A 14,415-nucleotide genomic window follows, 5' to 3' on the forward strand; every position below is an offset into this window, starting at 1 on the left:
CCCTCTCTCTCTCTCTCTCCTTCCCTCTCTCTCTCCCCTTCCCTCTCTCTCTCCTTCCCTCTCTCTCTCTCTCTCCTTCCCTCTCTCTCTCTCCTTCCCTCTCTCTCTCTCTCTCCTTCCCTCTCTCTCTCTCTCTCCTTCCCTCTCTCTCTCTCTCTCCCCTTCCCTCTCTCTCTCCTTCCCTCTCTCTCTCTCCCTCTCCTTCCCTCTCTCTCTCTCTCTCCTTCCCTCTCTCTCTCTCTCTCTATCCCTCTCTCTCTCTCTCTCCTTCCCTCTCTCTCTCTCTCTCCTTCCCTCTCTCTCTCTCTCTCCTTCCCTCTCTCTCTCTCTCTCCTTCCCTCTCTCTCTCTCTCTCCTTCCCTCTCTCTCTCTCTCCTTCCCTCTCTCTCTCTCTCCTTCCCTCTCTCTCTCTCTCTCCTTCCCTCTCTCTCTCTCTCTCCTTCCCTCTCTCTCTCTCTCTCCTTCCCTCTCTCTCTCCCTCCCTCGCTCTCTCTCCTTCCCTCGCTCTCTCTCTCTCTCTCTCCTTCCCCCTCTCTCTCTCTCTCCTTCCCTCTCTCTCTCTCTCTCCTTCCCTCTCTCTCTCTCCTTCCCTCTCTCTCTCTCTCCTTCCCTCTCTCTCTCCTTCCCTCTCTCTCGCTCTCTCTTTCCCTCTCTCTCTCTCTCTCTCTCCTTCCCTCTCTCTCTCTCCTTCCCTCTCTCTCTCCTTCCCTCTCTCTCTCTCTCCTTCCCTCTCTCTCTCTCCTTCCTTCCCTCTCTCTCTCTCTCCTTCCTTCCCTCTCTCTCTCTCTCCTTCCCTCTCTCTCTCTCCTTCCTTCCCTCTCTCTCTCTCTCCTTCCCTCTCTCTCTCCTTCCCTCTCTCTTTCTCCTTCCCTCTCTCTCTCTCTCCTTCCCTCTCTCTCTCTCTCTCCTTCCCTCTCTCTCTCTCTCTCTCCTTCCCTCTCTCTCTCTCTCCTTCCCTCTCTCTCTCTCTCTCTCCTTCCCTCTCTCTCTCTCTCTCTCCTTCCCTCTCTCTCTCTCTCTCCTTCCCTCTCTCTCTCTCTCTCCTTCCCTCTCTCTCTCTCCTTCCCTCTCTCTCTCTGTCTCCTTCCCTCTCTCTCTCCTTCCCTCTCTCTCTCTCTTTCCTTCCCTCTCTCTCTCTCTCCTTCCCTCTCTCTCTCTCTCCTTCCCTCTCTCTCCTTCCCTCTCTCTCGCTCCTTCCCTCTCTCTCTCTCCTTCCCTCTCTCTCTCTCTCCTTCCCTCTCTCTCTCTCCTTCCTTCCCTCTCTCTCTCTCTCCTTCCCTCTCTCTCTCTCTCCTTCCCTCTCTCTCTCTCCTTCCTTCCCTCTCTCTCTCCTTCCTTCCCTCTCTCTCTCTCTCTCTTTCTCTCTCTCTCCTTCCCTCTCTCTCTCCTTCCCTCTTTCTCTCTCTCCTTCCCCCTCTCTCCTCTCCTTCCCTCTCTCCTCTCCTTCCCTCTCTCTCCTTTCGCTCTCTCCTTCCCTCTCTCTCTCTCCTTCCCTCTCTCTCTCTCTCTCCTTCCCTCTCTCTCTCTCTCCTTCCCTCTCTCTCTCTCCTTCCCTCTCTCTCTCTCCTTCCCCCTCTCTCTCTCTCCTTCTCTCTCTCTCCTTCCCTCTCTCTCTCTCCTTCCCTCCTTCCCTCTCTCTCTCTCCTTCCCTCCCTCTCTCTCTCTCTGTCTCCTTCCCTCTCTCTCGCTCTCCTTCCCTCTCCTCTCCTTCCCTCTCTCTCCTTCCTTCCCTCTGTCTCCTTCCCTCTCTCTCTTTCTTTCCCTCTCTCTCTCCTTACCTCTCTCTCTCCTTCCCTCTCTCTCTCCTTCCCTCTCTCTCTCCTTCCCCCTCTCTCTCCTTCCCCCTCTCTCTCTCTCCTCTCTCTCTCCTTCCCCCTCTCTCTCTCCTTCCCCCTCTCTCTCTCCTTCCCCCTCTCCTCTCCTTTTCTCTCTCCTCTCCTCCCCTCTCTCTCTCTGTCTCCTTCCCTCTCTCTCTCTCTCTCCTTCCCTCTCTCTCCTTTCGCTCTCTCCTTCTCTCTCAATTCAATTCAATTCAATTCAAATGCTTTATTGGCATGAAAGTTTACAGGGAACCATATTGCCAAAGCTTACATAACAAAAAGTACAGTTTTCCAACATTCTGTAGGTGTCAAACAATTTTGACCTTCGTTGGGTACATACAATATTAGTTTAAACAATATTAATTTAAAGTCGTTGAACATCGTTGGGTACATTCAGTATTAATTTTAAACAGTCCTCAGGTTGTGACATGTTGTTACATATTTGGCACCAAGGTATGGTCTGTCTCCTTCTCCCAGGACTAATCTTAATTTTGACAGGTCATCCAATTCTTTGAAATCTGGGGTTGTTTGGCTGAGCTTGTCAAATAATATGTTTCTTGTTGTGTTGAATTTTTCGCATTTTAGGAGGAAATGCATCTCTGTCTCAACCTCGCCGGCCAGACATTGATCACATATTCTATTCTCTCTAGGCTGCCAGGATTTCTTGTATCTTCCTTTTTCAATTGCCAGTTGGTGGTCGCTTAGTCTGTACCTGGTGAGGGTCTGTCTCTGTTTTGTGTCTCTGATGGTCGAGAGATAGTCTGCCAGTTTATATTCTCTTTTTAGGGCCCGGTAACATTCTAATCTGCTTTGGCTTTTGGTTACATTGTTCCAATGTTCCAGGTAGGTTTCTTTGCATTGTTTAATGATTTGGTTCACTCGGATTGGTGTTTGGACGGCAGTGTTGGTCTGGGACTGGTCAGGGTCCGGCTGAGTAGGAGTACTTAGTTTCAGTAGCAGCTGACTCAGGGGACTCTTTTCTGGGTTTAGCTCTTGGGTCTGGAAGGCTTTAAAATGCAGGGTGTCTGGGGAGCTAGATTTGAGGTGATTTAGGAAGTTTAGTGCTCGTTTGTGGATGTTTATTATCAGTGGGTATCTGCCTAGTTCGGCTCTGCATGCATTTGTTGGTGTTTTCCTTTGGGTGCGAAGAATGCTTCGGCAAAATTCTGCATGTAGGGCTTCTATTGTGTGTTTTTCCCATTTAGTGTAGCTATGGTGATTGAGCGGGCCCCATACTTCACTACCGTACAGCGCAATGGGCAGGATTATGCTGTCAAATATTTTGAGCCAGATTTTGATTGGGATTTGGATGTTGTAGAATTTTCTTTTTATTGCATATAGGGCTCTTCGGGCTTTTTCTTTTAGTGCATTCACTGCTATGCTGAAGCTCCCTGATGCTGTAATGGTTAGACCAAGGTAAGTGTAGCTCATAGTGTGCCCTATGATGGTATCACTGAGAGTAAACTGGTATTTGTTTTCCTGACACCTGGGCCTTTTTTGAAAAATCATGATGTTGGTTTTCTTTAGATTTACTGTTAGGGCCCAATTTTGGCAGCATTTGTCGAGTAGGTCTAGTTGTTGCTGTAATCCCTGTTCTGTGGGAGACAGCAGGACCAGGTCGTCCGCATAGAACAGGGATTTCTCTTCTCCATCCAGGAGACAGAGACCCGGTGACTCGCTTTTCTCCAGCATGTCTGCTAATTCATTTATGTATATGTTGAACAGGGTCGGGCTCAAATTGCAGCCCTGCTGGACGCCTCTTCTCTGGGTGAAGAAGCCGGTGTGTTTGTCTCCAATTTTGACATCGCATTTATTTTTCAGATACATCGATTTAATAAGGTCATAGACTTTGCCCCCTATTCCACACTGAAGAAGTTTATAATAGAGCCCTTCGTGCCAGATAGAGTCAAAGGCTTTCTTGAAGTCAATGAAACAAGCGAATATTTTCCCATTTTTTGTTTGGTGTATATGTTTTTCAATGAGAGTGTGAAGGGTATAGATATGGTCGGTGGTGCGGTGTTTTGGAAGAAAGCCTATTTGGTTTTTTCTGAGGATATTATGTTTGTTAAGAAAATCCAGTAATCTACTATTTAGAATACTGCAGAATAACTTCCCTAGACAACTGTTGACACAGATGCCGCGGTAGTTATTTGGGTCTGATTTGTTTCCACTTTTATATATGGGAGAGATGAATCCTTGGCACCAGATATCGGGAAAACAGCCTGAACGTAATATGATGTTGAATAACTTGAGTACAGCACCCTGCATCTCCATACTGCTGAACTTGAGCATTTCATTTTTGATGTTGTCTGGACCACAGGCTTTCTTTAGGTGGAGAGATTTTGTTTTTGTGGCTAGTTCTTTCCATGTGATTGGGGAGTCTAGAGGGTTTTGGTTGTCTTTAATTGTTGCTTCTAATGTGTGGAGTTTTTCTGTGATATGATGTTGACTTGGGTTTGTTTCGTTTATTGGGATGTCTTTGTAGAGGTTTTCAAAATGTGTTCTCCAGATGTCGCCATCTTGGATTGGTAATGCTTGCAATTGTGTTGTACTCAGGTTATTCCACATATCCCAGAATTGATTTGGATTAATGGAGTTTTCAATTTCTTCGAGTATTTTGTGGGTATAATTTTGTGTTTTTTTCCTAATGGTGTGTTTATATCTTTTGAGGGTCTCATTGTATCTAATACGTAGGTCTGGATTGTTTGGTTGGCGATGCTTTTGGTTTGATATTTTTCTCAGGTCTTTTCTGGCATTTTTGCATTCGTGGTCAAACCATTTCTCATTTTTATTTTGTCTTTTGTAACGTTTCCTCTTCTGTTTCACAAGGTCGGCTTTTACAGCTGCCTCATGGAAGATCATATTTATATCATCTATGGCCATGTTTACACCATCTCTGGTGATCTCATATAGATTTTCTTTAAATTTTGATATTTCACTTGTGAGATCAGGTGAATTTAGTGCTGTGATGAATTTATCTCCACTGTCTGGGGCCCATCTGTATGTCTGGTTTATTTTATGGAGCTTACTGGGTTCCTTTTTTGTGTCTGTAGTTTGGGCAGAAAGTTTAAGGTACACATTTATTTGGTTATGGTCTGAGAGGGGGGATTGCTGCCTGACAGTGAATGCGTTGATATCGCAGGGGTCCAGGTCAGTGATTGTATAGTCCACCACACTAGACCTTCTCTCTCTCTCTCCTTCCCTCTCTCTCTCTCTCTCTCTCTCTCTCTCTCTCTCCTTCCCTCTCTCTCTCTCTCTCCTTCCCTCTCTCTCTCCTTCCCTCTCTCTCTCTCTCCTTCCCTCTCTCTCTCTCTCTCTCCTTCCCTCTCCCTCTCTCTCTCCTTCCCTCTCCCTCTCTCTCTCCTTCCCTCTCCCTCTCTCTCTCCTTCCCTCTCTCTCTCCTTCCCTCTCTCTCTCCTTCCCTCTCTCTCTCCTTCCCCCTCTCTCTCCTTCCCTCTCTCTCTCCTTCCCTCTCTCTCTCCTTCCCTCTCTCTCTCTCTTTCCCTCTCTCTCTTTCCCTCTCTCTCTCTCTCCTTCCCACACAGACAGACAGACAGACAAACTCATTTATACATATATAAAAATTATTTCTACTTTTCATAACAACATGCCCTCAAAAAACCCTCGGCACCGCCGGGCACTCCATATATAAAATGTTGGTTCTTCTGATTGGCCATTCATGATTAATGATTTTTGCAAGTCCTTCGTAGTTTATCATTAGCATTTTATTTGCTGCCTACTTTGCTTTTTTATTTGTATGTTCACTACCAGTTCTGATTTGTTGATGTTTTACTTTAAGCCAATCAACAATGTGTGTGATAAAGTGTGACATTAAGAAGCAAGTACGACAGCAGGAAGAGTGTGCAGATACAATTTTTTTCAGCATATCATAGATAAGATTTATTTGCTGTGGACACACTACTGCCATATTTCACTGGGCCAGAACTCCACCTGTAAGAGTTCACAACAACTGTGGAAGAGTTCTTGTTTTCTATTGTTGGGTTGAATGTCCTGTTATCCCTTTAGGCCAGCAGTATTCAACAATTCAGGCAATAACACGCCCAAGTACGCTTGGCGATAGAAAACAGATATTAAGATAATGAACGCTACCAGAATCCCAGCCTCTATATTACTTGTTCAGCTACGCCACACAACCAGCATCAGTAGCTCCTCCCTCAATCATGTCATAATACCTCACAAAATAAGTAACAAAGGATGATAACTGTAAGGAAGCAGGGTAATGGTAGAATTATATTTTTAAAGTATTAGCTTAAAGCAAGCAGGGTGGTAATGGTAAAATTCAAACATGGGGTTAATAAGTTTTGGGTGATACAGCATTAAGCTAGAATAAATTTCAGGTGATGCAATAGTAAACTGAAACCTGTTTGATCATATTGTGTGAGGTACTGACAAGAGGACAATTTGATCATATTGTATGGGCTACTGGCTATTTGATTACAGCATGAGGGCTATTGATCAAGGGAAGGGCAGATGGTGAGATTACAATCTTTACACAATCCAAAGGCAAGTTTTCATATTAAGTGGAGTTGCATGCAAAGAAAAGTGAACAATACAAGAAAGATGTGGTAATGGAGCCACAGAACCTGGAGCACAGGGTGATCAAACAACATGGCAGGAAGTGAAACAGGGCATAAACTGGGAGAAAGATAGAACTCGGTAGAGAACCGAAGAAAGAACACCAGGAAGAGGCAGGGGTAACATCTCTACCAAGAGGAGCGGGTAATACTGTTTTTATTGTATCTATTGTCTTAGATGGTAAGACTGTTAGCAATATCACTTGTTAACTATGCTTTGTCTTGTAGTAAATAAAACTCTAATTACCACAACCATTTTGTTATAGTCTCCTTCTGATTGTCTTACACAAAGTTACTTATAATCCTTAGCCTAGAATCATCGATTCTTACAGCACAGAAGGGGGCCATTCGGCCCGTCGTGCCTGTGCCGGCTCTCTGAAAGAGCTGTCCATTTAGTCCCACACCCCAGCTTTTCCCCATAACCCTGCAAATTAGTTCTCGTCAAATACATGGGGTTTCTGGTCGCGGTGGGATTCGAATCCACATTCCCGCACAGACTGGAACTTTAATCCAGCCTGCTGACCACATCATCCTGCTCCAACACATTTCCGCCGTCATCCAGCTGGGTGGGACTGCACTCGCCTGGTTCTATTCTTATCTATCTAATTGTAGCCAGAGAATCACCTGCAATGGCTTCTCTTCCTGCTTCCACACCGTTAACTCTGGTGTCCCCCAAGGATCTATCCTTGGCCTCCTCCTTTTTCTTATCTAAATGCTGCCCCTCGGTGACATCATTAGAAAGCACAGCGTCAGTTTCTACATGTACGCTGATGACATCCAGCTCTACTTCACCATCACCTCTCTCGACCCCTCCACGGTCTCTAAATTGTCAGACTGTTTGTCCGACATCCAGTACTGGATGAGCAGAAATTTCTGCCAACTAAGTATTGGGAAGACCGAAGCCACTGTCTTCGATCCCCGCCACAAACTCCGTTCCCTAGCCACCAACGCCATCTCTCTCCCTGGCAACTGTTTGTGGCTGAACCAGACGGTTCGCAACCTTGGCACCATATTTGACCCCGAGATGAGCTTCCGACCACATATCCACACCATCACTAAGACCGCCTAGCCCCATCTCTGGAACATCGCCCGATTCAGCCCGTGCCTCAGGTTATTTGCTGCTAAAACACTCATTCATGCCTTTGTTACCTCGAGACTTGACGATTTCAACGTACTCCTGGCCGGCCTCCCACGTTCCACCCTTTGTAAACTTGAGTTCATCCAAAACTCTGCTGCCCGTGTCCTAACTCGCACCAAGTCCCATTCACCCATCACCCCTGTGCTCGCTGACTTACATTGGCTCCCAGTTAAGTAACGTCTTGATTTTAAAATTCTTATCCTTGTTTTTAAATCCCTCCGTGCCTCGACCCTCCCTATCTTTGTAATCTCCAGTTCTACAACGCCCCCCACCCCCCGAAATAATCTGCACTCCTCCAATTGTGGCTTCTTGACCATCTCCAATTTTAATCGCTCCACCATTGGTGGCAGTGCCTTCAGCTGCCCGAAGCTCTGGAATTCGCTCCCTAAACCTCTCTGCCTCTCTTTCCTCCTTTAAGACGCTCTTTAAATCTACCTCTTTGACCAAGCTTTTGGTCATCTACCCTAATATCTCCTTATGTGGCAAATTTTGTTTTATAATGCTCCTGTGAAGCGCCTTGGGAAGTTTTACTGCATTAAAGGTGCTATATAAATAGTTGTTGTTGTTGTTGTTAGATTGCTTGGCCATGCTACCACAATGGTTTGATTTCTAGAAAGGGTCCCAATGGCAAGACTCTTTTGGCATCAGCTTCATTGTTTTAATGTTACACATTGGCATATATTTTCCGATTAGGTCTCTGAGGGAAGGGTAAGGGAACTTGAATGACGAGGGAGATTGAGAAGATGATGAAACAAAAAAAGAGGGTGTATGATGAATGTCAGGTGAATTCTTCAAGGGAGAACCAGACCAAATACAACAAGTTGAGATGAAAATAAGATTGGCAAAGAGAGAATATGAGAGTAGAATGGCGGTTAACATAAAAGGGAACTCAAAAATCTTCTACCGGCATGTAAACAGTAAGCAGGTAGTAAGAGGCGGGGTGGGGCCTATTACGGACAAAGAAGGTGATATATGCTTAGAGGCGCAGGGCAAGGCTAGAATACTCAATGAGTACTTTGTATTGGCGTTTACTAAGGAGGTGGATGCTGACAAAATATCGGTAAAAGTGGAAAAGGTAGAAGCAATGGAAGGGGTGAAAATTGATAGACAGGATGTACTAGAAAGACTGGGTATGCTTAGAGTGGATAAGTCACCTGGTCCAGGTGGCTTGCATCCCAGGTTGCTAAGGGAATTGAGGGAGGAGATAGCGTAAGGACTTGCCATAATTTTCCAATCTTCCCTCGATGCGGGGGAGGTGCCTGAGGATTGGAAAGTGGCAAATGTGACACCATTGTTCAAGAAAGGGTGCAAGGACAATCCTAGTAACTACAGGCCGGTCAGTTTAACATCAGTAGTGGGTAAAGTTTTAGAAACAATAATCAAGGAAAAATTAACGGGCATTTGGAGAGGTTTAAGCTAATTAAGGAGAGCCAACACGGATTTGTAAAAGGCAGATCGTGTTTGACTAATCGAATTGAATTTTTTGATGAAGTAACAGAGAGGGTTGATGAAGGGAATGCAATGGATGTTGTCTACATGGATTTTCGGAAGGCGTTTGACAAAGTACCACATAGAAGGCTGGTTAACAAAATTGAGGCTCATGGAATAGGTGGGTCAGTGGCAGCTTGGATAAGGAATTGGCTTAAGGACAGAAAACAGCGAGTTGTGGTAAATGGCTGATTATCAGACTGGAGGATGGTAGACAGTGGTGTTCCCCAAGGGTCAGTGCTGGGGCCACTGCTTTTTTTGATATATATATATATATATTACCTGAAATACAGAGTAGAACTTCTAAATTTGCTGATGACACCAAACTTGGGGGTGTGGCAAACAGTGATGATGAGATCAATCGACTGCAACAGGACATAGAAAGGCTAGCAGAATGGGCAGATGGAATTTAATACAGAGAAGTGTGAGGTGATGCATTTTGGCAGAAGGAACAGGGAGAGGCAATATACACTTAAAGAGTGTGCAGGGACAGACGGACCTGGGAGTTAATGTGCATAGGTCCCTGAAGGTGGCAGGACATATTGAGAGAGTGGTTAACAAAGCATATGGGATCTTGGCCTTCATAAATAAGAGGTATTGAGTACAAAAGTAGAGAAGTTATGCTGAACCTTTATAAAGCGCTGGTTAGGCCACAACTGGGGTATTGCATCCAGTTCTGGTCACCACACTTTAGGAAGGATGTGAGGACCCTTGAGAGGGCGCAGAGGAGATTTACCTGAATGGTTCCGGGGATGGGGGATCTTAGCTACAAGGACAGGTTGGAGAAGCTGGATTTGTTTTCATTAGAGCAAAGGAGGTTGAGGGGCGATTTGATAGAGGTGTACAAGATTATGACGGGTTTGGATAGGCCAGACAGGGAAAGGCTGTTCCCACTAGTTGCTGGTACAAGGACTAGGGGACACAGATATAAGGTTTTGGGCAAGAGATACAGGGGGATGTGAGGAAAAACTTTTTTACGCAGCGAGTGGTGCTGACTTGGAATTCGCTGCTGACAGAAGTGGTGGAAGCGAGACAGTCAATGTTTTCAAGGGGAGACTGGATAGGCACTTGAGGGAAATAAACTTGCAGGGCTACGGGGCTAGAGCGGGAGAATGGGACTGATTGGATTGCTCTACAGAGAGCCGGCACGGACTCGATGGGCCAAATAGCCTCCTTCCGTGCCATGATCAGCCATTACTAATTGGCAATGTGTTATTCGTACCCATTTGCCCAATAGCACAATTTGCTGACACCACCTAATTGTGAGGGATCAGCTTTATTTACATAATATGGATGAGTTTCCAGTCCATATTGTCTTGAGAGCTCACTAGGGAGAGGGGGAGTACAGAAGGGGAAGGCAGACCTTTGCGTGGGTTTCCTCCGGGTGCTCCGGTTTCCTCCCACAGTCCAAAGATGTGCGGGTTAGGTTGATTGGCCATGATAAAAAAAATTTAAAAATTGACCCTTAGTGTTAGGGGGGATTAAATACGTGGGGTTACGGGGTTAGGGCTTGGGTGGGATGGCTGTCGGTGTAGGGACCGGGTGCTAGGGTTTGGATGATCAGCCATGATCTCGTTGAATGGCGGAGCAGGCTCGAAGGGCCGAATGGCCTACTCCTGCTCCTATCTTCTATGTTTCTATGTAATGCTCTCTATGTCCCTGCCACCTGGCTGCTCTGGGTGAAAGGATTCAGTACAGTACCGTGTCTCTATTGAAGAAACACAAAAAGAACATTGCTAGAAAGCGGGGCCATCCCAAATACAATAGTGCCAGCACAGGAGGTCTATTAAAACTACAGCTGATATTGTTTTAATAGAGCCCATTCACTTGTGATATCTTTATTGGATATCACTGCATCCTAATAGGATTGCCTTGCTTTTGTTCAGGAGGCAGAAGGAACATATAGTGAATCCCTGCATCAGAGTAAAAGTCCCCCTGAGGCATAAAACAAAGACTCAGTAAGAAATATTTAGTAAGAGAGCAGCCGAGAAACAAACCATTAGTGAACATTCCCTCCCGATAATTAATATTCCTTTTCAACTTCCTCTCCCACACCACACCCTTTCCATCCAAAATAATGGGCTGAAGAACGCCTTCCAGTTGTCCCCCAGTGGTATCCTTTACCCAGCTGTTAGCAGGATTACATGAATGTTGTAGGGTGGTTAGCCATTTTGACTCACTTCTTCCCCTCTCCTCTTCCATGTGGAAGCGCTTGTCATGGTTTGGATCAAAAGTATGTGCAAACTGTGTCCCACCACTCTGGTGCAGAAAGCTGGTGCATTTGTGAGCATAATACTGCCTGTAAGTTGACCCTCTACAGAAAGTTAGTGCCTACCTTTCTGAGGTGATGTCAAGCAGGTCCTTTGGATCTTCGAGTATCATTGCATAGCAACTGGTTGCACAGTTTACTGTGAATTTTTTGCAAGCTGCAACATCCTTCACCAATTCAAGGAAACTATTATCAATTCCTTAACAGAAACAAAATGAGAAGGCTTGGGTAATTACTTGTAAGGCAGTACAAGTGCTACAATTCAATCTTGGTGATCAAAGGCACCAGGATCATGGCTTTCCTTTCAAGTAAATGGAATCTCTTCTGTTATAGTTGGGAGGACTTGCTTTTGAAGATAATATTGCAACACAAGTTCTGTAAAGTGACTCCTACAATACTATCTTTCACTTGAGCACCAGGGCATCTGTCAGCTACAGGGTCTAGTGTTTTTTGGCAATTCAATATTAAACTAATTCTGGGAGTTGCTTTGAAAGTGCCCCAGTGAAGGTATTTCATGATTTCAGTGGTACAAGAAGAAGACACTTGCTCGCACCTTATTCTGTGCTCGCAGAAAGAAACTCTTTAGACAAAGTAGTAATAAAGTAATCCCAATGTATTACTCTATAACTGCTCGATATATGAACTTCTTATTTTGTTTAAATAAGCATTTCACCTTGTGACAATGTGTTTTATATCCTAATCTTGTACTTCTTCTAGGTGCATCCCCAGTGGGAAGAGTAAGTGAGGTGGCCGGCTTCTTGGCATGACCAAAAGATTTTTGGAATTGAGATAGCCCTGTACCTTTGTGTGCTCAACGTCTTGAGTCAGAAGGTTGTGATTTCAAGTCCTAGTCCAGAGGCTTGAGCACAAAAATCTAGACTAACACTTCAATGCAGTACTGAGGGAGTGCTGCACTGGCGGAGCTGCCATCTTTTGGATGAGACGTTAAACCAAGGTCTCGTCTGCTCTCTAAGGTGGATGTAAAAGATCCCACAACACTATTTTGAAGAGGAGCAAGTGGAGTTATCCCCGCTGTCCTGGCGAATATTTATCCCTCAATCAACATCACTAAAAAAAAATTATCTGGTCATTACCACATTGCTGTTTGTGGGAGCTTGCTGTGCACAAATTGCCTGCCGCGTTTCCTACATTACAGCAGTGACTACACCTAAAAAAAAGTACTTCATTTGCTGTAAAACGCTTTGGGACATCCTGAGGTAATGAAAGGGGCTATATAAATGCAAGTCTTTTTTCTTCCTTTTTATGAGATTGCCCTGCAGCTGACTGGTCCTGCCCACTTTCTGACACATATTTTGTTATTTGGGGGTGGGAGCCTGGGTATGCCAGATTTGGTACCACCATGAGTGCCAGCAGCCTCATCCGTGCATACTCCAGCCAAGCTCCTGCTGCTTGGCTCTCCTTCGGCATATACATTGAGCTGCATGGGAGCAGATGCCTGGACAGTTAAGAGGCACCAGCTGAAGGGCCATCTCATGACCAGCACAAGGTGGTACAGGGTTACCTCAATCCCAAAAGGCTTTTGCTATAACAAGAAGCCAGCTACCTCACTTACTCTTGCCACTGGCGAAGCATCTGGAAGGAGTACAGCATTAAGATGTGAAACACCTTGGGGTAAATTTTAACTTTGTGCGATAGTGTAAAACAGGTGATAACAAATGGGCAGCCCGATTCACATCTCTCCCAATTTTTATTTCCATTTAAGTAAATGGAAATAATAATCAGGAGAGATGTAAAACAGGCTGCTGATTCGCTCTTCCCCATTTTACACTATCACGTAAAGTCAAAATCTATCTCATTGTCACCAAGGAGAAGTGCTAGGGTTAGAAAATAAATAAGAAGTACATGTACTGAGCGTTTGTATGACAATAAATTGGGAATATGTGATTACTACTTTGTCCAAAGAGTTTCTTTCTGCTGGTGCAGAATAAAATGCGAGGAAGTGTGTTCTTTCATCTTGTACTACTTATGAATAATGAAGCCCTGTGTAATGGCTCTGACCATGTAATCTCTGAGCATGTTGAAGCTAGACAAGTGAACCCGTTTTAGATTTGAGCCCAAGGCACCTTTAAAAGAAGTCTGAGCTTTCATAATTCCAACTGGGCTTAGAACTTCTGTCACTGTGAGCTCTACTACAGGTGGCTTTTGTGTTACCACCAGCTCCATGATGGACTGCAGTTCTGTTAAGTGGTCATGCATGACTGCAAACAAATGGATAGTGACCATCAGACATTGCAGGGTGTTTTGCACACTCCCGGATGATTACATAAAACACTGGTGCTGAGATACCAGCACCTTTTTATATGCAGGATGCACAAGGTGCCAATCCCTGGACTCAGTAGCCGAGGAAGGCCACAATCTGGTTCTCCTGCTAGCAAGTTCCTCCTCCACATGCTCAAGCTCACTCGTGCTCTGTGATTTTCACAGTGCTCCATACTCAAACTCACCATCTAAATCCCTTGGGTAGGATGTAACTGTACTGATGTTTGTAAAACATGGAGTGAGTGATGCACACTACTATGAAGTACTGGTTTCTTGGGATGTTACAAAGCCGCATACCCTTATATATCTGCTCCCTTCCATTATGTGCCACATTCTGCTGCAAGCAAAGAAACAATTTTGAGATGCTGAAAGTATCAGAAGCAAGAGGCACCAGGTGCCCATCCTGAGACTCACTGCAGATGCGAGTACATGTACATGCATCAAGCAGTTGGATTTTGTTAGAAAGATTTTGTGTAAGTCCTTTTAAGATGTCAGTGTGCCAAGAATTTTAGGTAAGATTATAGCTGCTATGTGGTAAACATTCAAAGGGTTGGCAGGTAGTGTAAATGAGAGAATACAGTTTGTGAGGAGTACACTTTGCCCATCTATTTGGTTATGGTGAGTAGCTTTTCCTTAGCTGATCTGATCCGTCTGCAATTTTTTTCCCACATTTGAAGGCCAATCCTCTGGATGAAGGACACATTAACCTCCTCTGGACTTCTCCCCTGTGGAAGCAGTGCCTTGGATTGCCAAACAGGGTAACTCTCCTGTGCCCTGCTACTTACAGCAGCACAGCCACTGTCGCATCAGGAAATGCTAGTGTTT

The 14,415-nt window shown here is 45.0% G+C and overlaps 1 protein-coding gene across 3 annotated transcripts in view; it reads right to left on the minus strand.

Moving 5' to 3' along the window:
- Positions 1-14,415, minus strand: part of LOC147121244 (glycine N-acyltransferase-like protein 3) — a 67,849-nt gene that overhangs the window by 14,258 nt on the left and 39,176 nt on the right. For all 3 annotated transcript variants that reach the window (XM_085981458.1, XM_085981456.1, XM_085981457.1), the window contains one exon: positions 11,377-11,509. In XM_085981458.1, coding sequence (XP_085837584.1) covers positions 11,377-11,509 — 133 coding nt within the window. The remainder of the gene's footprint in view (positions 1-11,376; positions 11,510-14,415) is intronic.

The sequence above is a fragment of the Somniosus microcephalus genome, chromosome 3, assembly GCF_052327205.1.
Source record: "Somniosus microcephalus isolate GS21.2 chromosome 3, FLI_Smic_1.0, whole genome shotgun sequence".
NCBI lineage: Eukaryota > Metazoa > Chordata > Chondrichthyes > Squaliformes > Somniosidae > Somniosus > Somniosus microcephalus.